The sequence below is a fragment of the Pezoporus wallicus genome, unplaced genomic scaffold, assembly GCF_028554395.1.
Source record: "Pezoporus wallicus isolate ANWC-B61680 ecotype Strahan unplaced genomic scaffold, APGP_CSIRO_Pwel_v1 contig_12728, whole genome shotgun sequence".
In the NCBI taxonomy this organism is placed as follows: domain Eukaryota; kingdom Metazoa; phylum Chordata; class Aves; order Psittaciformes; family Psittacidae; genus Pezoporus; species Pezoporus wallicus.
In genome coordinates, this window is record NW_026641132.1 from 177,592 (window position 1) to 202,432 (window position 24,841).

The 24,841-nt window shown below is 50.9% G+C and overlaps 1 protein-coding gene across 9 annotated transcripts in view; it reads left to right on the plus strand.

The window, feature by feature from the left end:
* The window catches only part of NCOR2 (nuclear receptor corepressor 2), a 160,423-nt gene that overhangs the window by 19,079 nt on the left and 116,503 nt on the right, over nt 1–24,841 (plus strand). For all 9 annotated transcript variants that reach the window (XM_057422080.1, XM_057422085.1, XM_057422086.1 and 6 more), the window contains exons 3-4: nt 2,418–2,598; nt 23,833–24,012. In XM_057422080.1, coding sequence (XP_057278063.1) covers nt 2,418–2,598; nt 23,833–24,012 — 361 coding nt within the window. The remainder of the gene's footprint in view (nt 1–2,417; nt 2,599–23,832; nt 24,013–24,841) is intronic.

A 24,841-nucleotide genomic window follows, 5' to 3' on the forward strand; every position in this document is an offset into this window, starting at 1 on the left:
TAATTAGTGCTGGCATTTGGGTTATTTCACTTAATCATGCGTAACTCCCATGCAATTAAAACCACTCTTTCCCTTCAGCAAAGTAGGAACCTCTGGAATAAACCAGCCAGGTGGGAGCTATGTGGAAAACGGAGCAAAAGCCCAGGCTCGGTGTAACGGGAGGTTCTTCAGGCAGGGAGCAGCATCACTGCTGTATAGGAGTCTGTTGTAAAGAGCTCGCTGCAGGTGTGGATGTAAAAGAGTGAAAGGTGTGAAGGCTTCAAGCACTTGTATTTGCAGCCAGGACAGGCTGAGTGGGTTGTGTCAGGCAAAGCCATCTCAGGAGCGGCTGGAAATTCCAGTGGATAAAGTTAATAGCTGTTCCAATGGATGTGGAAATGGAAATAAAATAGCACCCTATAACATTGCAGCTGCTTTCCCCGCCACGGCCCCTGCCTCGCTCTAAGTGACTGCCTTTGTAAAGCTGAGTGTTGCTCTTATCTTAGAAATACATAGTTTTTCCTTGAGCACAGCAGTTGTGTCGGGTTCCTGACAACTGCAGAGATTTCAGAGCCGTCCAGTGTCCGTGAGCAGCTTCTTGGTAATATGGCCTTAAAACAAAGGGGGAGAAGAAGTGAAAAGAAATCCATGTGAGTTTTAATTGCCTCGGCACAGCAGAGCCTTGGGTGTTGGAATAATTTAGCACCTGCCCAGCTCAACAGTTGCTCATTGTTCCTGTGTTTACAGCAGAGCCCGGAATGCCGGCGTGCAGCTGCGGGCAGGGCCTGGGACAAGCCAGTGGGAAACTTGAGAGGTGCCAGGAGGTATTTCTGGGCTTGCTGGGAAAAGATGAGGATCATTCAGCGTGAAAGCGCGTGCAGGTGAAGCGGGCTGTGCATCAGTGCCAACTTCAGGCACTGTTTGCTGTGAGAGCTGTGCGTTCGCCCTCTCGTAGCTTGGAGTTGGAGTGGCAAAAAGGCAGTGCAGGAGCCTCTCTGCTCTCCCATCCCCTTTTAGTGGGGAGGAGGAAGAGGCTGAGCCGGATTCTGTTTCTGTGTGTCAGCAGCAAAGCTGCTGCCCTGAATCCCAGCGCCGGCCACATGTGCCAAACCCACAGCAGCAGTGTGGTGAGCACATGCTCTGTGCCTGCTGCTGATGTTTCAATAAGGGCTTTTTATCCTCATGTGGTTTATCTTGCTTCCCTGGAGCAGGGATGAGGTGGTCGCACTGCAGAGGGCTTTGCTCGAGGTGGCCTTCACCGGGGTTCCATCTCTGGCTGTGGTCCAGCGCAGTTAGAGCCGCGGGGAGGACTTGCTGGCTTCAGAGGTCCTTCCCTTCGTCATCCCCTCTGGGATATTTAATGAGGCAAAAATCAACATCAGCAGTTGCAGTTATGGGTGGAGACCCAGCCATGCACAAGACCCCCTGTCTCCCATCCTTGCTCATAACAAAATGTGTTCCCCTTCTTCCTCCCCTTTGAGTAGCTTCTAGCACTGTTTAGTTTGTCAGTGTTTGGTAACTGGGGAGGATCCTTCCCCACGCACCTCAGGAGAACTTTAACAATCTTGTTCAAGACAAAAAGGAAAAAAAACCCTTTTTTTAGTTGTTCACAAGCTTTGAATCTGCTGTGCTTCATCTTGGGTTTATGTTTTTAAGAGACACTTCTGCCTGAAGTGTTAAAAACACACCCTTGGAGCTGCTGCAGCAAAGCCGATCCTTGGGCATAGTAAAAGGTTTAATGTATTTTTGTAGGATCCTTTTACAATTCCCACAGGAGAATCCTGCTGGAAAAATAGAGCTGAAAAAAAAGTTTTACATTAGTTTAAAAAGAAGGAAAAACCAACCCCAATTTCCAACTGCATCACACTTACCAGGTGAAAGATACTTGAGCCCAACGTGACCTGTCAGTGCAGTTGCTATCACTGGATAATGTGCCTTTGCAGCTTGCCAGGTCTGTGTTAGGGATATGTGACTACATGTGCCTGTTTTCTTTCCTCCCCCATCCTGGAAAAATAAATCCCTACTGTCTAGCCATGGAGGAGGGTGCGTTTTTTCCCCAGCATATAATCTTTGCTATTCCTATAGAAGATACTAAATATAAACAGTAGTGCAGGTACCATTGGCTCCCTTAAACCAAACGTGGCAGGAGGGAGTTCTGCCTGGCCACAGGGGGATATATGGGCCAGATTTGAGGATTCTGTGGGCTCTTGGCCTTATTCTGGTGGCATGACAGGGCAGGCTCAGACCTGCAGCCTGCTTCACTTAGCCCTGGTGTAGGGACAGGAGGTGCACTGTGCCCAGCAGCCTATGGAGCTGTGCGTCCTGGATCCAGGGCCATCTGCCTCCCCTTGAGCCCTCTGTCCTCCTCGAGTGCCTTGCAGTCACAGAACAGAGGTGGTTTGCTTTCTAAAGGCTCCTTCCTTTCCCTTTGTCCCCAGATCTCAGGAGTTGCACCTGAGAACAGAGGCGCATTCCTATCTCTCTGACCTGACCAAGCCGTCGGACTTGGAGTTCATTGAAACCAAGAGGCCACGTCTGGATCTGCTGCAGGACCCCCTGGTGCGGCACTCGCCCCTCCTGAACCAGAGCCAGCAGGGAGGCACAGAGGATCTCTCAAAGGTAAGGGGTGTGGGGTGCGTGTCTTGGGATCCCCTTGGATATAGAGCAGCCTGTGAGGCTCTGAGCTGCTGCTGAAATCAATGTAGATGGCAGTTCCTGATGCATCAATCAGTTCTTGGTGGTGTTGGATGATAGTCACTGAGATGGGGTGAGTCCTGTGGGGAAAAGAAGCCTGTCAGCTTTCCCCATAACTGTCATAGCCATGAGCTTGCATTTACTGTGTTATTGGATGCACCAGAACAATTTTGAAGCTCCTATAGGCTGAATTGGGGTTGGTCACGTCTGGCTTCTCTGGATACCGTGCCCTGATTTGATTTTTACTTGCCCTTTCTCATTCCTCACATCTCTTTATTTAATATTTGTGTTTGAAGGGTTTGAATCGGTTGCTGGTGGTTCTTTAATACAATCTTCCCCAGGAAAGCCTCCCTTGTCTCATTTAACAAAGCAAATTGTTTACTTGCAATTGTCCCCTCTGCACATGTAATGAATGTTGCAAAAATAAATCCCTTGCTTGTGTGCCTATTTGGTTTTACTTTAATGCTCTGTTGGGGTAAATTGTGTTTGATTTTTACCTGGAGCTTGGACATGTTCCTGGTTGGCAGGAAAATCTTGCTGGGAGCAGCTGGTTTGTGCTGCCAAGGAGAACTCCAGTGCTGCGAGGGTTAATGCAGCTGCAGGCTGGGCTTGAGATGTCTGAGCCCTCAGTGAAATGAAGAGGAAGCTGCATCCTTACCCAGGATGAAGGGATGATTTGCTGTATTGCTGTGGAAGCAGATTGAAATAACGTGTGGGCAAGAAAGCTCTTGCTTGGGAGTGCAGTGAGGCTATTCAGACATCTCTTTACCTGTACAGAACTGTGGGGCCCTATGTGAGGTCCCTCTGAGCTGTCTTGAGTGAGAAGGACTTTTAGTTTTGAGGTAGTTCAGATGCCAAAGGAGGCCTGGAGGAGAGGGCTACAGGAACAGCCGATTGGGAATGGTGAGCTGGTGCTGCAAGGGATGGAGCAGTTCATGTTTGAACTCTGAGACCATGGGAAACGCACCAAACACATCAGCTTGCTCTCCTTCAGCTCTTGATGGTGTGTTGCCTTGGAAAAGATGCCTCTGAGGTGCTGTGGCCCTTCTATGTCCCATCTTTGCTGCTCCCTCTGAGATGCGTGTTAATGAGGTGATGCTATGATTAGCCAGGAGCACAGTCTCCGTGCCACCAGGATGTGTTGTGATGGCTCTGAACCATAGAATGTACCTGGGGGATGCTGGGTTGGGTGGCTGATGGGGAAAATAAACTGTTGAAACCAAAAATATCCCTCCCCAAAGAAGTGAGGAAACCAGGACAGCTTTTCTGCCTGCACATTATTCCCATCAGCAGTTCTGTTCTGCCTCTCAGCAGAAAACCACATATTGTCTCAGCTATTTGTTTCTAATAGGCAAAACTGCTCTTGAGGCATTAGTTGGTCAGTTTAGGGGCTGCATTTGCTTCTTGATCTGTGACACCTTTCCAGGGCTTACATGTGTTTTATGGGGCTTGAAACCTTTGTTAATGAAAGGGAGGGAGAGGGAGAGCTGTAAGGTACAATTCAGCGAGACAAGATTGTGCTTTTAGTGGGGCCATTTGTAATTTCAGAGTCTGGAAGGAAAGAAAGTGTGGTGTCTCTGGCTGGGGAGAGCCTAAGTGGAGCTGGGATTAGTTGCTCAAAACTAGCAGGGGCTGCTTTCAGAGTGGGTTTGATGGAGCTCACTCCAAGACTGGGGTGATCTTGGTGCCGTTCAGGTGGCTGGGAGCAGAAGGCAAGTCTGGGGTGTAAGACAGCCATTCTGAAGGTGTATCTGCCTTTCCATCTTGGGAGATTGGATTAATAGCGGTCTTACGGCTTTATTCCTGAGCAGTCACCTTCAGACTAGTTTATAAATGGCTTGTGGATGTTAAGGTTGTGGTAAAGCTTCTGCATTGCCCTGAGCCCCAGTGTACTCAAGCTGTTCTGGGTGCACTGGTCCAGAGGAAATGCAAAGAGCTGAAACTTGTCTTTGGCAGCAAGCTCTGGACACTTGCATATCTGGGCTGTTTGTACATGTAAAACTGCTCCTTGCATCCATGCTAAGCCAGCAACCATTTGGTTTGGCACTGGGCTCTGATGGAGTAAATCACCACATAAGAACAGCTGATAACGACCTTCCAAGAAGCTGTGCTGAGCTCCAGGACTGCCACAGCTCCTCTGCCTGATGTGACCTCCTAAAACACCACGTCAACGATGCAGCCCATCCTGGCAGCTAATTCCCACCCTGCTTCATCCGGCCCACGCTCCTCTTTAAGCCGCACTGTGTTTTCCTGCTTGTTCACCGTGTCCTTGGTTCCTAGTGTTACTCTGCAAGCTCTAGATGAGCGCAGAGCCAGAGGTCTGCATGGACTAGAGTGGTGGCACATACACGGTGGCAGGACATGTGTCCTGGAGTGGTGGCACAGACATGGCAGCAGGACATGTGTCCTAGTGACCAGAGCTGAGAGAGGAATTTGCTGTTCCATCTGTGCTGCTGACTCAGTGCCTGACGAAGTCGTTCAATGCCTTATCTAGGGCAGCTTTGCGTGCACTGGGTGAGATGCACCATGTGAGCCCAGTATTACTAAACACGCTGGTGGCTGTTTAGGCAGAGGATCCGAGGAGCTGTTCACTTACCCCTTACCTCATTCCACATCGTTGCAGTCACTGCGTGGGGAGGAACTGAATTAACTCATCCGAGTAACAGCGCAAGGACTGCTTTTCATGGGGAGTTTGAAGGTTGAGCTGATTTATGCACAATAAAGAGCTCCACAGACCCCTCCAATAGAAAGGGCAGGGTTTGGTTATCCACTCTGGTTGCTACTCGCACTGTCCCAGGGTATGCAACTGTGGTGCAGCACCAATGATTGTCGTTCTTGGTCACTGGGTACCTGTTGGTCTCTGCTGGTTTCAGAGCAGTGATGGAGCTGAAGTGCAGAATCAGGTCTGCAGTGGGGTGTGAGTTTAGCATGTTCCTGATAACTACCAGTTACATTGGATTTACCCACCTTCAGCCCAGGGAAGGGAAGCCAGCATCGTTCCTGCACATTTCCAAGGCCTTTGTTTTGGGCCATGCATAATCTGTGCTCTGAACACAGATGAAGCAATTGATGTGGCAAATGCTGGTAACAGGTTCCAGAGTGTTTTCCCCAAGAAAAAGCAGATCTCTTGGTTCTCCTATTGCTCCTCTACCTTTCCCAGACACAGGGTGAGCTGGGCCCCTTTTCGCTGTTCGAGATCACTGCAGCTTCATTCCAGGTGAGGCTTAGTTTGCAAGGAGAAGGTAATGTCTTCTATTAGATCAGTGCATTATAGCTGGAGAAAACAGACGTGCTTTTGGGCAGCGAGCCTTTCAAAAGCAGCAGCTTTACAGCTAAGTCTCACTTGTTCTAGTAAAAGATATTACCTTTCCTTTCAAACCTCACGTTGCTCATATCCTCAAATATTGGTGTTTCTTTCCTAGCTGGGGAGCAGAATGGTGTTTTTCTTGCCTGTTTTCCCACACTTCAGCATCTTTTTCCCTGCAGAAGGGTTTGCTGTCACATTGCTGCAGGGCTGTAGTCCTGCTCCTGCTGCTGGACAAGGAGGGCTCAGGTGAGCTCAGTCTGCTGGGGGAGGAATTAAACCTCCCCATGCGCTCTGTGGGCTTACAGTGCCTCAGAGAAGGTGCTCCCTTGAGCTGGCTGAGAATAACCAGGCAGGGCTAAAGCAGGACTGCTTTTTCAATCACTGCAAGCCTGGATGTGCGGATTGCTGGAACTGCTGCTGTGATGCAGGCTTGCCGGGTGTGCTCTTGGCAGGGATGCAGGAGCTGGTTCCCAGGACCCTCGGTGGCTTCTGCTTTCTTTCTGATCAAGTCACGGACCTGCATCAAGTAACAGCAGACAGGAGCAAACCAGACAGCTCCAGAGCAGGCCAGGAATGGATCTGCATGATCCCTGTCTCCGTGCATCCGTGTGTGGCTGGTGCTGCGTGCGATCCTGCCCCGTAGGGATGGTAAGCGTGGTGCGTCTGGCCGAGCAGCGCCTGCTTTTTCCCCTCAGCTCATCCTGCCTCTCCCCTTCCATCTCTTCTTATTCCCATTATGCTTCCACTGTTGTTCTTCCCATTTCTGAGAGCGCTTTTCCACCTCGTATGTGGTTTGCTGCTCCTTCCTATAGGATGTGAGTCAGTGATCTGCATTTAGTCCCTTCGCAAGGGCTGGCTGGCTGCACTTGCGTGGAGCCTATTGCTCCAGCAGGAATATGCTCACAGGAACCATGTAATCCCATGCGTACGGGGCTGGGTGGAGGCTTAGGAAACCTGAACCTTGCTGCCATCTGCCCTGGCAGGCCCCTGGTCACCGGGTGAGTCTCTTCCCCTTTCTGTATCTCACATTTCCCCATCTGCACAAGGGACAATGCCACTTCCCTTCTTTGTAAAATAATTAACAACTATTGATGGAAAAAAGCTATTAAGAAGCCATGTGTTGTTAGGGCTTGGACTCTGCTGTACATTGTTGAAGGGTTTTAATTTCTTCCCTTTCTGCATGAGTGTTTTTGTCGTGCTACAGCCTTAAAAAATGGAATAAGAAAAGGGAAGGGGGAGTCATAGAAAAGACAGCGCCAAGGCCAGGAAATATGTAAGGCAAAGCAGAAATTAGGGCAAAGGCTATTTTGCTTTGATGCACATTAATGTAGCTTTAAAAGCAGTTAATTGAAAAAGGAGGAATTAACACATTTAAAATGCCTTTTTAATGATGCATTGCAGCCAGCAGCGTGCATGCCAAATTTCACACCGGCTGCCCGTTCCAGAGCCCAATGTACAATAAACTCCTGGAAGACAGGCTGTGGGATGGAGCCTGAGAACTGCCCTGGCCACAGGCTGGCAGAGCACCCAGGACAACCAAAAGGCCTTTTGGGAGCCCTGTTTCCTCCTCTGTGGCCAGTGCCTTGGCATTGCCATTCCCTGGCAGCTGCTTCATCCATGTGCTGGTGGAGAGGAGCAGGAGGATGGGGACTCTGCTATGGGGAGGGGGAGTGCCACAGCTCCCAGCGCATGTAGATCATGCAGGTAGTGCATGGTAAATCACCAGTTGTGTTCCTGCTCCATGGCTTTGTTATGGGAACATTGATCTGTTGCTGGGATTAACCTCTCAGAGTTTCCAGTGGGTTGGTCTTGCAGTTATTAATGAAACTGGCTGGAGCTTGTGTTGACCTTGGCAGAGGCCCCAGTTGGCTTGGAGGTAACTGGCAAAAGCATCATCTCTAATTGAGTAATCCAGCACTGGGGGAAGGGAGCAGAGGGGGTGGGAGCGCAGCAGTGCTTTCAACTGGGAGAGCCGCGGCGCTCCGGCGGGATGTGTAGGAGCGGAGCGCTCCGGAGGCAGTGAGCAGGGAAGAGCCAGGCGGCATCTTGGTTCCTGCACCCCGGACTGCCTCCTGTAGGAGCAAGGCCTGAATTCCAGTGGGATTTATTGCCATGGAACAATAGTGTGGAGGGACTGGAGAACGGGTTGGACCTGGGAGCATCGGCTGTCCCTGGGCACGGGTCCTCCCATAGCCTCTGAGTCTGTGGCATGGATCACTCTGGGCTCTCCCTTCCCCACCAGAGGTTGGTTTTCACTTTGGAAAACAAGCTCTGGGCTCATTACTGAGGCTTTCGATGGCAAGCAGGGCCCCAGGGACAGCACAGAGCTGTCATACGAGAGTGAGCTGTTCCCTTGGCCAGCTGTGGTCACATCTGGTGGGGAGGGGGTGGCTGCCTGAAAGCCCCATGGGACACTCAGGAAGAGGGATCCTGCAGGAGCACTGATGGAGAGGGGACACACTGATGGTGCCAGTGTGCTGTCACTTGGTCTGGGTTATCCAAAACCCAAGTGAGATGTGGAGTTCTGTGCCAGTGCGAGGCTTCACGAAGGTGAAATGCCTCAAACATCTTGCCACAAGAAGGGTAATTCTTGCACCAAGGCCTGTGGGGTGTTAATGCAAAGTCTGAATGCCACTTCTATGGAAGTGTCTCTAACCTCAGGTCTGAGCAATGAAATGAAACACTTCTAGTGGCTACAAACATACCTACATCCTTCCTGCTTTTGTCCTTCCCCTGCAGAGAACAGCACTCACTAACTCCTTGGCTGGGAAGCAGGCTGGGCTTTCCCCATGGTCTCAGTGCTGATGGCGCAGTTGGGCGCCCATCAGGAGTGGGTGGTGTGGGGTTGCAGAGTTCAGGGGTTGCAGGATGATCCTCCTGTGATGTGTTCAACATCCTCACATCTGCCGTGTGGTTGCTCATTGCTCTTGACTTCTGCTGATAAAAATCTGGTTGCAAAAGCCTACCTGGGGGAGGAAAGGGGGAGACGACTTAGCATTAGGGCAGCAGTGATTCAAAGCTATTTCTGGGAAGCTGAGGGAGATGTTGGCATTCTCTGCCATTCCAAACATATTTAAAAGCTGAAATACTTGCATTGTTCACGTTGTCACAGTGCAAACACTTCCAACTGGAATTCTCCCTTCCCCTGCTTCCCTCCCCTCTGGAGATCACTTCAAATCACAGGAGGGTGAGTGTGAGTGCGTGGACCCCCTGCTCACCTGTGTGTGAATACACACCTTTGGGGTTGTGCAAACAGTCTGGCTCCTGTGGCATGCCTGGGAGTTCATGGCATGGCCCATGCCAAGATCACTGTGTGGGCTTGTCGGCAGCCTGTGCCATGAACCAGGCTGGGATGAGAAAGCCAAGGGAACAAACAGCTGGAGGAGTGGTGTATCTGGAATGGGCTGCTCCATCCCATGCATGGATTCATGATGGTCTCATTTGAAAACCAGGCACTGTTAGGCACTGCATAGTCCTTGTGAGATGTTCAGCTCTTCCAGCCCACCCTGGGACGAGGGAGTAAAGGGAAGGAGCACCACAATGGACAAAGCCACTCATTTTACTCCCTTTCTCAGCTGAAGTTCCTATGGCTGAAGAACTATGGTCAGAGAGGCTCGGATGTGGCAAGGAAAGCTCTTGTATGCTGTGGAAATGCTCTGGAGCCAGGATGCAAAACTAAGCTTGACCTTCCCCAAGCTGCTCCCAAGCCACAGAGAGCTGGGTTAAGGCTCCACGTGGCTGGAAAACCGATGGGAGAAGGGATTGTGCCTCGAGCACAGGTTGTTTCACACTTCTTCGGCTCATTTGTGGTGATCGACATCCCAAACAGCCTTTTAAATTGCCTTTCAAGCCGTAGCAGCGTGCTAAGGCTGGCTGCTCTTCGGGAGCCAGCTTCATCATTTACATAATTGGCCTTTTCTGTTCCATTCAGTCAATATTACAAGGCTCTTGCAGTGCGACATCTCACCTGATGTGCTTGAGGGAAACAAAGTCCCTTGACTGTGTCCCTCACCCCTGTAATTGGAAGAAATATTGCCGGCTTTTCCTGCCTGCGACAGGGCAGCGCTGTGAGCTGGGTGTGCTGCTTCATGCAGGCTTTTCTTCTCCATCTACAAAGTGTTTGCATGTGTTATGTGGATCTAGTTTTCCGTTTCATAGCAAGGATTCTTATGTGTTCTGTTATGTCCTGGAAATAGAGGAGAGCAAAGCTTGTTTGCTGTTTAACTTCGTCAGTCCTCAGGGTGGGATTTAGGAAATGGGATTGGGGTGTCAGGAAGTGGCACCCATCTCCCGTGTATTGCTTCAAAGCACAGGTATGGTGCCAGGTGAGAGGGCTGTGCCAGCCCCCGCTGCTCTCTACCTGTGGTCAATCCATTTTGCATGTTTGTGGTAAAATAGAAACCTTATCTGGGATAAAATTCCAGGGAAGAATTCAGTCCTGGTACCAAGAGCAATGTCCTGGCTGGTTTCTTTTCTCCTTCCACTTTCAGCCTGATCTGGGTTTTTTTTTTCCCCTCATCCTTTCGGAGGGGGTATGCGTGCACTGCTCCAGCTCCCATGGGATCCAGGTGCTCTCCGGGATGGGGTATGAGATTCTTCCCGTTTCCGTGTGATTTAGCCTGTTAGTGCAGGCAACAAAGCAGTGGGAGGTTGTTACTGATTCACAAGCACGTACATCTTGCAGATGAACTCATCTTCCCTCCTTGTTCACATCTCTGCACACCCCTTCTTGCCGTCCCCAGGAGGACCCTTGGCAAGGGGTTTGCAGGGAGCACTTGGCTGTCTCCTCTGTGATTGTACAGCGCCGAGCCCATCTTTGGTGCTGTACTTTTCCACGCTTATGAAATGCAGCTCATCCACAGTTCTGACTCACACAACGAAAGCCAGTGAGTTGTGACACCGATCAGATTAATTCTGTGTGCTGTGTTAAGAGGAGGAGGGTATTTCATGCTAACGCCTTCCTTCCCAGCACCGGGTGGAATGCTGTGGAGGGGATGCAACAGCAATCGATGGTGTTTGCCTGCCATTGCTGGAGGGGCTGGCGTGGGGGAGCGATTTCAGAGATGGATTTGGCAGAGACAAGTTGCTGCTCTTTGTGCCTGTGGTGATGGAGCTGTAATAACATATTGAACATGGCAACAGCCCTTGCTAAAGCTCCGTGACTTCACGTCCGTGCTTCACGGAGCCTCATCTCATAACAGCACCCTTAGCATCGATAACAACAGAGAAGCTGTCGAGTGCCAAAGGGCCCAGTTATAATCACTCGCTGAAAACCTCCTTTTCTTTTTGGACCCAAATCTGCTTTTTAAACAGAAAAACACTTTGGCTGCGTGTTAGGCAGAGAACATTCAGAGGGATTTCTGGCTTGCTCCACCACAAAACGCTCTGCAGCTTTGTGCTGCATGGGGGGGCCTGAGGGGTGATGGACGCTGTTGTGCGTCAGGAATGCTGGCTGCGCGCTCGGCGAGCAGAGGAAGGGTTGTTTTAGGACAGGCTGACAGGCCCTTGGCTTGTTCTGCTGCTCTCGAAACATTGAATTCTCATTCTTGGCACCTTTTTCCAAGAAGAGAAGGAGCGAGAGCACAGTGGAGCCTGCTCCCCCTGCCCTTGGAAATGGGCTTTGCCCAGCGGCAGAGCTGGCTCGGGGCAGGAGCGATGTGCTCTGTCCTACCCTGGTTTGGTGAATCGAAAGCAGGAATTAGTGGGGGAGAATCAGCGCAGGATGAAAGGAGCTGCAGCACCTCCTCGCAGTTCTGACCTAGATCTACTTAGTCTTTGGTCACCTTAGTGCTCTGACTGAGCAGCTTCTGCATGTGCCAGTGTTCAGCCCAGCTTCTGCTTGCCTTCATCCCGGCCAATGACTGGCAGCCCCTTTAATCCTGTGGGATGCAGGGGAAGAGCAGAGCACTGTCCTCTAGGAGTGCCAGGCAGTAGAGGAGGGGTTGTCCAGTGCGTGCTGTCTGTGTCGCATCCCGAGGGGTTCCCCCTGGGAGCGCAGAGCCCACAGCACCTGCTCCAGCACACGCTGGCAGTGGGTCTCTCCTATGTCTTAGCACTTCATCACCTCCTCTGCGTGCGCAGTGATGCTTCCTAGGCATGCTTTAAACAACCTGCTCCAGTGGCTGCCCTGACAGGGGACATGGCTGATTTCTCTCTTCCTTGCCCTGTTCCCTGAGGAGCAGCAGTCATCATTTCTGCCTTCTGATCTCCACTTTGGATGCTGTCATTCCCGTGGCTGCTTAAGAAAGAACCATTGCCTAGTGCACATCAAGGCGTCCCACATGGTTATGCGACCAAACCAAGCACAGGCTTTTATTTCAGGCTGGTTTTCATGTCTGTGTTATTTTATCTCGTGCCAGCCATCACAGGTATGATGTAGAGCAGATTGCCCCCAGCAGCTAATGTGTTTCTGCCTCGGCAGCAGACAGAGTGGCAGATGTAAACACAGGAACGTTCCGGTCTTTCAAGCACTAAAAGCTACTCAAGAACAGGCAGGTATGTGTGTATAAATACATACTGTGTGTTGTATTAATGCCCTTCAATATATATGGAGAGGGATTTGTAAACTCATGCATCCATGAATGCTTCATGCATATATATACTTTTTCACAGGTTTTTAGGTAATTGAAAATCCTACTCTTTTTATATACACACACACCCCCTTATATATGTATATATATAGATATATCTGCTGTCTCATATACTTGTAAGCTGCTTTTTCAAAGGCTTCTTCTCGCTCAGTGATCGTGCCTTCAACAGCCACACAGGAAAGGGCTTACAGTCTCGAGCAAAGCTAAATATTGATTTGAGTCAATCTGGGTGCACTTGGAGACATCACTAGTGTTCATGAATACAGCATAATAGCTGATTGGAGTGGGGGAAATTTCATCATAAAGGCCCCAAAAGGGAGGTTTATTATTGCTTTCTTCCAAATGCCTGAATTTTATTAGCTTCAGTCATTCTTGGCAGGGCAGTGGAATGGGATTTTATAGTTAGCAAAGGAAAAGTAAACACAGTAATCATTTCACAGCCCTGTGCCTGCCAAACCAAGATGGAAATTCCAGCCTTGGTGGGAAGCTGCTGCTTTGCTAACAGATAATAACAAATTCACTGTGGCCCTATTCTTGCTATGGGAGCTGAGATGTTTGGGTTTTTTTCTGCATTAAGAGGCAAGGGTGCTTCATGCCTGGGCAGAGGTTTGCAGTTTGAGTGTCTCCACAGCCATTTGCCATTAGGAACAGTGCTCCTGCCCTGGGTCTTAGGGAGTTGTTTCATCCTGCCCTCTTGCTGGTGTTTGTCTTTCCTTGGTCAGTCTTGCTCTGACTGCGGAGCTGAATGATGCTCAAGGAGCATCATGCTTGAGATGCCACAATGGTCCCTGCACCTTTACCTGATGAACAGGGTGCAAAAAATACTGTGGCAAAACCCCCTGCCAAATAAACCCAGAACTTCCATAAAATGCTTTGTTTTGCATGTGCTTTCCTGGGCCTGTCGAGGGCTTGGCTGGACCTGCACTGCGTTTCCTGCTGCTGGGACACGTTATTTCCTCCCACCTTCCTGCCCCGCCGGCCATGGGGATGCGGATGAGGATGGTGGTGGGGATGGCCGGCACTGCTGCCCCCCCCTGCCTGCTGCCTCCAGGGCTCAGGATGCAGCCTCCTGATGGAAAAACAGGCTGAGCAGTGAAGGAAATGGCTCCTCGGACAAGCAGGGAATGTCGAGGCTCCCCCTTCCACGTGTCTGCACAATTATTGGAACAATAAAGCATTGAGCGCAGCCGGCGGCTGGCTGCGATGGATGGTGCGGTGATGGCTGCTCCCCTGTCAGCACGTATCCTGCACGGAGCAGTGTGCCCTGCCCCGTGCTACACCTGCCTCTTACAGTGCATGGAGGTGCCTGCAGGCAGACAGGGCCATGTGTGTCCTGGGTTGCTTGTGGGGTGCTTGGGGCCATGGATGGTGCATGTTCTGGGTGTCCAGGGGGTGGTGGGTGCAGTCCCCATCATGTCCCATGCATGTGTTGGGGATGGCACTTTGCAGGATGCAGAGCCAGCGCCTGCAGAAAGGAGAGATGCCAAAGTGAAGAGGGAGTTAAACAGGCTTCAGTGGTGTGTTGGGGACAGATGAGGCCACCAAAAGCTTTGTTCAAAGCCAAGAGGAGCTGTTTCAAGGGAAATACTTCCCCCCGAAGCCTGTTCTTTATGTTGGTTAAAATGTTCTCAAAAGCATCTCGGCAGCTGTGAGCCTTGTTTCACACTTAAACAAGTTTTCCAGTGCCGCCACCTCAAAATGGAAGTGAGGTTGGCTTGGATCCTGGATGTAAAAGTGGCTTCGTTTTGTGTCTCAGCCAGTGAAGTTCACAGGTCAGGTTGACCAGTGACCCCTGTCTGCTCCCATGCCTCTCAGTTCTCATCTCGTGTGCGTGTTTGAGCCTCACAAGACGTGCATGTGTGTACTGAGATGTCCTGATACAAATAGGGAGACTTTAATGATAAAATTGAACTTGTCTCACAAGATTTTTGGGGTGAGGGAAGTCTTTGAGGTATTGCCATTTTCTTGCAGACATAGAATTTCTGGTTCTTACAGATGAGAGATACCTGATGTCCTGCTTTATATACCTGAGAGCACAGCTAGAATGAACCTATACATTTAGTGACCCTGAAGAGATTGGAGCAATGAAGTGGTGGCATGCAGCTGGTGAGGAGAGCTCCCTGGGTTGCTATAGGTGCAGTAACTTGTGGTTTTGGAGCTGACACAGTTAGAAGAGGAGCTGCTGGGAATGAGCAGCAGTTCAGTGCTGGGACCCATCAGCCCATGCCCGATGTGCTGGGAGCCACTGGGGATCCTCGCTTGGTGCAGTGTCTCTCACATGTAAGAGGAGGTTTGAGATGGTCCCGCAACACATCTCAGCCACTGCTCAGACCATCTTAGGCCTTGCTTGTGTTTTCTTTCTCCATCAGTCAAGCTGTTTCTCAGTAGGCAGCTCAGCCTCCAGGATCTGGGGAGAAATGATTTTGGGTGATGGCTTTGCAGGGAGAACAGAGGGGAGTATGAACAGCCTCTAGGTCTCTATTACTTGTGGTGGTGGTGGTGGTTAAATAGAGCTGTCTTCATTCATTCCTTTTCCTCCCCTCTAAATCTGATGCCCCTTCAAGGCAGCTTGCCGCTGTTAATACGGTGTGCCGGTCCTGATTAACTCCCTGACAAATCCCCTCTCAACAGGGCCGCCCGGGTGCTGCCCTGAATGGACCCCGCGTGGATTTGCATGGCTGAGGAGTCCCTGCTCACTCCTCTGCCTCCTTCCTCCTCGCTGGCAGTAGGAGGAAAATTCAGTGTTTCTGAAGAGCAACATTTCCATTTCAAAAGCTGTTCCCTCAAGTGCGTCTGGAGTGGGATTTCTCCCCCCCCCCCCCCCCCCCGAATGGGAGCTTTAGAAGTCTCATTTCCTCTGCTTGATAACACCAGGCTGAGAAGGGCTTTTGTCTTTTCATTTCCCCTCAGTTTTTTATCTTGAAATAAGTGAGGTTTGCCGAAGCTGCTGTGGTGGATTCTCCCTCCCTCCTGCTTGTCCATGTGCTGGATGGAGGATGCACCTGGAGTCACCCAGTGAATGAGACAGAGCTTCCTGGGGTGCAGTGCAGGACCCGCTCCCCAGCACCCTGCTCCTGCTGCCCTCACAGCAGCCACCAGCCTTGGAGCACCCTCTGTAAGCAGGGGAGGAGATTTGCTCGGCACATCCAGGTTGCTGAGCACAACGATGCTCTTCCCAGCTATTCCAAACAGTGCCCTATGTGTCCCAGTGCTTGCAGGGACAAGCATGGTGCTGAGCTTGGCTCAGGATCTGGCCCCATGTTTGCAACCCGTGATGCTGCAATGTCTTTAATCATGCTGCTTGGCTGCTGCCTGCTTTTTGGCTGTGCTAGTTGGGGTGAAAACAGTATCTGTTAATGTGATGCTCCACGGAGGCAGATGTGAGTGGATGGAGTTGCCTGGCTCCCACTTCTGCATTCCAATGCAGGTGCTGTCCCACTCGTGTGATGTCATATGTACTGGTCACTGCAGTATTGCACTACTATAAAAGTAAGGGTCTTCTTTTCTGCAGAGGTCTTTTTTGCAAAAGACAAACTCCTTTGTGCTTTTAGCATGGCGTCCAGGGCTTGAGGACCAGCTGGGATACAGCAGGGACTGTGCCAGCATCTTCAGATCAGAGGGAATACGCCTACCGAGATTAACATGGGTCTCAATGCTGCAACCCTGCCCCACTGGTGTGCTGGGAGGACTCGATCCTTGCTTTACTGCATGTGGCAGTGGAAAGAGGATGGGTGGTGCTGCAAAACCTATAAATAACATGGTGGGAGGCCAAAGCTTCCAAAGGTATGGAGGAAGTGCTGGGCTTCCCCTGAGGTTTGTCAGGTTGGGTGACAGGGCTGCTGAAGGAAGTTTGGAAGGAATCTGCTGCACCCCCAGGTAGGGACCCCTCCTGCCTCCCTGAAGGTCTCCCTAAAGAACCTCCCTGAGCAGCAGGCACAGGGAGAGATGAGGAAACAAGAGAGGGCATTGGTTGCATGTGGCCACGTCGCTGCATCCCATGTTTCTGTGGAAGTCTGTGGGGATTATTCAGAGGTTCCTGTGAAAGCTGCTTAAAGCTGGCACTTTCTAGGGAAGATGAAGGTGGTTTCAGCCCAGCTGCTTTGCTGGGAGGAGCTCTGCACTGAGCTCCCCCATTGCCTTTAAAACCTGTTTCTGGAGCCAGGAGGTGCCAACCCCAAGCGCCAAATTGGGCAATTGGAAATCTGCCTCCCTGCCTTTGCTCTTAATGTAACTGGGGGCATTTCTCACAGTTTGCTCCTTTTTAAGAGACATCAAACAAGCACTCACCTCCACTGTGTTTTGTTCAGGCCTCTTGAGCATTCTGGGGAGCTTGGGGCAGCCACCTCCTGTTGTCATCTACAGACCTGAGGGATGTCTTAGTCCCTCGGGTCGTGGTTCTGAGTATCCTGGTGCAGGATTCTGACGTGCTTGCAAGCCTATGGGTTATGTGCCTGGTGCCTTTTCATGCAGACCTTTGCCTCCCCAGCACTGTAATTTCGTGGTTGTTTCCATGCCGTCAGCCAGCGCCGTTCCTCAAGGAAGCGGTTTTGCTCCTCGAACCGAGACACTGATGCTTTCCTCCTGGCTCTGGCCACAGGGTGAGCAGAGTTGTGCTTGCCAGGGACTGCCACTGTCCTCCTGCACCTGGCTCTGCAAGGGCTGGTGGAGGGGAGGATGTGAGGGGCTCCTGTGCTGTTTCTCTTCCAGGTTAGGAGAAGCCCTGCTCGCTTAAAGAAATGGGTTTGGATTGGGAAGGGAGGTGGAGATGTAGGGCTGAGGTGGGGTGTCACAGGGGTGATGATGTTCTGGGCATCACATGGTTGGATGCAACTTCAGCAAAGGTGAAATGTTGCTCTGGTGGATGAATTAATTGCATTAACTTAAACATTAAATGGAGGAGTGGAAGCGCTTGCTGCTCTGTGAGCTACAACCTTAACTTCTTCTCTGCTGAGAGCATCAGGACACCATCTTCACTTTACATGCCCAGGATACCCTCCATCTCTTGCTGAGCAGATTGCTGGCTGCTTATCATTTGGTGGGTGGTCTCAGGCTTTTATCTGCTGTCCAAAGGACTCCCTGCATTTACTCACAGCTCTTTTAGGGCTCTCATTGCTTTTGCGCAGAGCACTCCACACATGCCAGTAAGGTCCTTCCAGCTCAACCTTGCCCTTTGCAGGAGCACAGGCAGAGCATGATACCTGACCTGGAGCTCCCCAGGACCCAGCTCCACTCGCTTGGTTCAAAGCCATTCCCTATGGCAAGCACCAAAACGAGGTTTTAATTAATTTCTCTTTCTCTATTCGCTTGGACACCTTTTCAGAGTTAACAAAAGGCAAATCACTGGCCGGGAATAGCCTTACCAGATGTATCCACTGCGCCGAAGGTGCTCAGAGGAAAGGTTCCCAGAATCCCTGCGAACGTTGCAGAAAGGCATATTTTCCTGTAAGCTTGTTCTTGGAAGCAGCAGAGTTGTGTTGGCTGAAATTTACTGTTTAGGAAAAAGAAAAGCCTGAAATGCCTGAAGGAAATATTCAGCATGGAAAAATCTCAGTCCCGGCAGTTAACGCTTTAACTAACTTGGAGTCAGCTGCAGATCCAGCAGCGCAGAAGAGGCAGCGTTGGGGAGTTCTTAATGAGAGGGGGAGCGATTAGCTCCTCTTTGTAATGAGGAGATGGGTAGGTGAGAATTCATCACTCCTGTGGAGTCAGTAGGGAACATGAGCATTCAATGCAATTATTATCCACTAATGGGGAAACACAAGAAGGTAATGAAAGGCACAACATCCATTTGTCGGTGTAATGCCTTCGGCTTCGGTGGGAGTTTGCCCGAGTGAGGTTTTCTGGATTTGATCCGTATTGTAGGCTACCTCTGAGTCCCTAAACTGGTGCTTCCTCCGATCTCGAGGTCCAGAGGCAGCATCTGCTCAGTATAACACTATGGAGTGGTTTCTTTTAAGCACAAGAAGGTTTTGCAAGGCCAGATCCTAGGCTTTGGTTAGTGCGTTTAACTGGCGAGGTTTTACCACCCTCATAAATCTGCTGGAGGGGGTGGGGAGGGAGGGTCACCATTTGGTACTGGTTTTGCAATTAAATTGCTTCAAGCTGTTGAAACATTGGGGAAGTTTTTTGACCTACTTTTCGTGCAGGCTTAGAAATTGTTGGGATGCTTTCTGCCCTGGCTGCATGGAATTCAGCTGGATTACAGGGGAAAGGAATCTCGTAGGCCTGCTCATAAAGTCACAGATTTATTTAGGGAAAAAAACCTAAAAATCAGCTTTGTCTTCAGACAGCTCCTTGGGCTCCAGCTTCGTGAATTCCCACGAGAGCACATACTGGGCTGCATCCAGTGAAAGCGATCCCTGTACGTGCCATGGAGCGTGGGGATGGAGGAAGGAGGCGGGTGATGCCTTGATCCCTGATGGCATCCCTAAGGCACTGTTAGCTTGTATGGGAACACCCTTGTGCTCATGGTGAACAGCACTGTGGGAGTCACACTGCATCCACCAACATGCTCATCTGTGTCCCACTGTGGCAGCCTTTTGAGCTGAGAGCCCAGCAGTGCTGAAGAATTAAAGCCCTGTTTGAAGGGTTGGGCTGCTGAAGGAGCCATTAGTGCAGCAGATGGTCATGAACAAAAGAACTGTGATAACTCGATGTACTTTTCACTGCTCAGGCTCTGAATTTGTACTTGTGTCTCCCTGGGGAAATGAGATGTTGATTTGCAGCCCTTGGACTCTATTTCCCCATGTCAGTGCTGTCAGCAGGGGGCTGCTGATGCGACAGAACGCGTTGGACACTTTTCCAATTAAGAAGAACATTCCTTTGGTCTGTATTTGGCTCATTTAAGAGTTCTTATGTGCACGTTTTTACCTTAAAACCTGGTGGACGGAGGTGTGGGGTGTTGGCTCTCCTGCTTGGTTTTCATCCCAGGATGTGTGGGAAAGCCCTGGGGCTGCGCGTCTGCTGCTCCCCCGTGTTCCAGGACAGGGAGGACAAGGTGCTGTGTCTCTGCCGTGTAGCACAGCCTCACACAGATGGGATTTTGGGAGTGTTGTTAGTTGGAGTTCACTGATGCTCACTGGCTCTGTGCGCGGGTGAGGGAGGCACTCTTGCAGCAGCTCACCCTGATCCCAAGCCCACTTCTTGCTCATGTGTTCTTGTAGGGGGAATTAATTTGAGCAGCCCTGGCCCCATCCTGCCTGCTTTGGCAATCTCCTCCATCCCACGAGGATGTGAGATGTGTGAGTGGGCAGGAGTTGGAGATAACACCTCCTAATCCCTCCCGGTGCTCCAGCAGAAACCGCTGCTGCTGCCTGGTAATTAGAAAGTGAACAGACTGGGAAGAGGTGACGTTGGCATCCCTGAATCTCTGTCCTGGGCTTGGGGGAACATCACTCATGATCTGGTTTAGAAAGACAGAGACCAGAAGATGGTAACGTAGGGCAGACATCGTGGTGTTGTGATAGAGATCCTGAGGGTTGTCCCAAGCAAGCGGCTCTATTCGCTTGGTATGCACCAGTGATGCGCAGGCACCAGCTGGGGTTATGGGAGCTTTGTGGCTCCATCAGTGTTGTTGTGAAGAGGCAGTTAGTGTGCTCAAGGGATCAGAAAGGCCAAAATGCCTTTTGCAGTGACAATTAGGTGCAGATGGAGTGGAGCCACCAACTCGCCATCTCCTGAGGGTGGGAAGTGGATGAGGAAAATTGCCCTCGATAGAGGCTGAGCGCGTGCATGGCGTGGACACCATTCTCCATCCCACCAATTCCCACTTGCTCCCTGGGAGCATTGCAAGTGGGTCAGTAATGCAAGAAAACGACAAGGCAATGGTCTGTTGCAGGTTCCAGCATGTCCTGGGATTGGGGTTGGTGTTCTCACCATCTCTTGTGGACCCAGTTGCTGCTGTGCCTGGAGGCAGGGATGTTGAATTTACCCAGGGGCTTATTTGCTCTTGAAGGCATCGGCAGGCAGTTGGCTTGTCCTTTTCCTTTCCCCTCCTTCCCCCATGTTTTTAAAGACACTGCCGAATAGCACATAGCAGGCTTGCTCTGTTAATGTTATCTGTGTTGAGAATAAAAGCTTGCAGAGGAAACCCACCCCCAAAGCTTGGCCTTGCTCTTTGGTAGACTCCTCAGTGATAATTGTTTTCTTCAGTGCCAGCATCTCCTCTTGCTGTGGGAAGGTTTATGCAGCCTCTGCCCCCCACTCACCCAACCCTTGTTATCATATAAATCACGTAATAAGGCCAGGGATAAACAGGAACTACGGTAGCTGTTAGCCGTGTATAAAAACAAATCACATGGAAGCAGTGTAATTACTGAGAAAATACCAACTGGAGTAATGCAGTAATTGTTTTCTTTCCTCCAGCAGATTTATTCCAGCTCTCCCGGCTCTCGCTGGGCTCCAGGTCTGTGACTTCACGTTAATAGGGAGAATTTCACGTTTCACACTGCACTTGTTCAGGCCTGGCTATGGTACTGTCTGAAGCAGAGCAATGTATTTTGGGCAGCTTCTTGAGAGTGCCAGCAAACAGAGCACGAGGTGAAATATCTTCATCCGTTAGAGTCCGTCCCAGGCTCTGGGTGGACTCCGGTCTTTACAAACCTCTTTTCAACCCATTTTTGTGATTTAGAAGAAGGGCTTCTTCGTGCCTTGCATAAACCCCTGAGCTCTGCTTTTTGCACTTCATCGCTGCAGGGGAAGATTCTCTTTATACCTTCAGGTTTGGGTTTTCCTTCCTCTTGCTGTTTGTCATTTTATTTAGAGAGGTGCTTGTGAAATGACAGTGACTGGTTATTTGAGGTCCAGGGGCACTGCTTCTCTCTACTGCTATAATCATCTCTAATACCAGATGATGATGGCTTTTGTGCTGTGACTTACAGCTGTTTCCCTTACTCAGCTTTTGCTGCTGTTTCACTTCATGTTCTGCAAGGTAAGAAGATAAAGCACCAGAAACCGGGTTTCCAAAGGGCTTTGTGCCAAGCGGGGGTTTAAGGATGCCCTGTCTTGTATATTGGCAGATGTGAGATGCTGTCTTTTGTTTCATGTGCATAGAGATAAGTCTCTCTCCTGCATTTTTGGCAGGCAGCTTGCTTTTCTTTAGAAAAAGACACTGCCACTTCCCCATTCCCATGTCTTAATCTGACCAGGATTTTGTGAGCACCTGATTCATCTGCTCCTTGGGGTTCTCCAGAAACCTTTGAAATACTTCTAGTTTCTCTTCTGAACTGATGCTGGAAACAACCAGCTCAGCTTGCTGGTGCCTCTGTGCTCTTAGGGCTGCATGAGCCCCACACTTTGAGAAAGGGATTTCAGGTTGCTCCTTTGCTTTCTGTCCCTTGATGGCAGCAGTGGGAAGGGTGTGGATGCCTCCAGGCTGCACCCAGCAGTGGTCCTTCCCTGCCTGGCTTGATGCTTCCTTTAGCTAGAACAGGGTTGAGCAGGAAGAAGGAGGAGCAATGGAAGATGCTGGTGTCCTGGGACATGGCTGCTTTGTTGGGAAACATCCTCTTTTGCTTCCCCTTGTTCTAGCTTTGCTGTGGACGATGTTGCCCATCCCTTAAGGAGGGGAACAGGGCAGAGCTCATCTCAGCACAGCCCCACCAGCCAGGTCTGTGGGACTGTGGGTGCAGCATCCCCAGGAGGGAGCTCATCATGCTTCATGCCCACCAGCAGCAGGGTGCAGGCCACCCTACATTATTCTGCTTCATGGTCAACGTATGCTATGGAGATGCTCAGCAGTGCCAAGATGGCATCTGCATGCTTGGTGTGAGCTACAACACAGCTGGCAAACAACCTAGGGCCATTATTCATGTGCATTGCTAGGCAGAGGAGCACAGAGGGGTCCCAGTGCCACTGAGCTCCATCCTGTCACCCTCATTCCCAGGAGGACCAGCCTGGGGAGAAGGCTGGTGGTAGCCCTGGCTGGTGGCTGTGTGTCAGCATGTGAGGAGAGGACTCTCAGCACCAGTTGGTGCAGAACAGCGTTGGCTTTGTCTGCTGAAATGAAGGTAGGGAAGTTGTGTGAACCTCACTTGTTGGCCTCCCCTTACCTCCCCTCCCAGCAGCTGCAGCATTCTGGCCACCCACCCTGGCAGCAGTTTACGGTTACAAACCGAGCCACAGCTACTCTTCCTGCCCCTCCAGGAAAGCAATCCATCCTCTCGCTAAGCACATGAATAGATAAACTTCTAATTAAGGTGCTGGGAAGCTGCCAGAGAGGAGAGTCCCGGGTCAGGGCAGGCTGTTGATGTGCTGTGATCCTTACCTGGTGGCTGTTAAGGAGCTGCTTCCTCTCAGGTGTGTTCCTCAGTGCTGGGCATCCAGGCACGCAGCTTGTGTTTGCAGGAGGTGGGCTCCTTCCTTTGGAGCTGGGGAGGGGAAGGGCAGCGTGGTCCTGGGATGCTCCTGGGATAACTGGTTTGTTGGGCTCAGCAAAGTGGTTGCAGTGCTGGATGTGATGCTGAATGTTTTGATGTGTTTCCCCTCTGGCCTGTGCTCATGGTCATTAGAGCTGTTCCCTGTGATGGCCATGGAGGTTATGCTGATCTGTCCAGCCTCTGACTAGAAGGGTCTTGTTCGGTTCAGAGCCTCTTTACCTGGAATTTGCAAAAAGAACACTGATTGTAATCAATTCAGTCTGCTTTTATCTGAGCTGACCTCGTCTGTCCCCTTTCTCTTTGTTTTTGGATGGATGTGTTTGACATCCAGCATTCAGAGCTCCTCCAGTATTTAATGAGATGGAGGAGGACCTCCATGAAGGAGACAGGAGTCCGGCCCTTGTAGCCCCTTCTCGTTCAGGGCAGTCAATGCTGCTCTTCTCTCCAGGATGGCCATGGCTGTGCCAGAGGAGGATGTGTCTGTTAGTACCTCATCTTTGTGGATAAGATGCAGCTTTGAGCTGGCTGCTGAGATGTGAAGGGACAGTGCTGCTGGCAGCTGCTGAATATGGATGGGTTTATTGATCCATAGGAATGCGGGTAGCACTGAAGGAGCCTCCGAGGCTTTGGCAGGAGGAAGACCTCCTGCCACGTCAATGGGAGACTAAGCTGGTGCTCTCTGGAGGTGCTGGAGGTTGTGGATCACTGCGGTGATGTGATCTGGCAGCTGGAACTGCTTCGTCTAGCAGGTTTTTTGAGGGGGGTGTGTGTCTCAGAGGGCTGGGAATGGGCCAGGGAGCTGTGGCAGCTGACGTGGGAGGATGAGAGAAGGATCCAAAGTCTCCTGGGAAAGAAAGTGCTGACCTGGTTGTTTTACGCTCCCCAGGATCGTGGCCTGCCGGGCAAACTGGAGCCCGTGTCGCCCGTGAGCCCTGCTCACCCCGATGCCGAGCTGGACCTGCTGCCCACCCGGCTCTCCAAGGAGGAGCTCATCCAGAACATGGACCGCGTGGACCGCGAGATCACCATGGTGGAGCAGCAGATCTCCAAGCTGAAAAAGAAGCAGGTAAGAGGCTGTGGGCTGGAGGGGAGCACACATCCTCATTTCTGCATGCTGCCTTACACCCCTGGTCCTGGCCCAGCCATGGCCACAGAGGGGAAGTGGCAGTGCCGTCAGGATGCTCTGTGTCTGTGCTCCCTGTCGTGACATGGGCAGTTGCTGCTGTGCCAGCCGTCTGGAGCTGGTAGCTGCAAGACAAGGGAGCTTTGGAAACCCAGCCTGTGGGCTCTTTTGCATGTTGAAGTGCCTTAAAGGGAGGAAAATCTGTCCTTGGTGACTTGCCCACGGTCATGCAAGCAGTCAGTGGCAGAGCTGAAAGTGCAGCCTGGGTTGCCCCAGTTGTCTGTACAGCCCAGTGTTAGCACAAGGTCTTTTCTTTCTCCTTTCCAGCAATTGTCTCTCTCCAGTGCTATTGCTGCCACTATTGTAGTACTGGGCTGCTGAAAACATTGTGGCAATGGCCTAATGGCCCTTCCTGCATCCAGTTCCCTTCTCCAGGGCTTTGCAGCTTTGTAGCCATGAGCAGCATCTGATCCAGCTCCAGTCAGGGCTGTGCCTGAGCCAGGGATTTGAGTCTGATCTTCTCAGTGGTGCTCTACCCCTGCACAGGAGCACTCCCCAGCAGAAGGCTCGCCTGCTCACTGTTGGCATGTGTACAATTACCATAAACCCATTAAGAGATTAATATAACAAAACCTTGGGGGATGTCTGTGAAAAACCCACAGACTTAAAGGCTTTCACTTCCTAAAGCATATCACTTCCTAAAGCATATCACTTCCTAAAGCATATCACTTCCCTCTGCCTCCGTGGTACTGGTTCTTCTGTTGCATTTGCT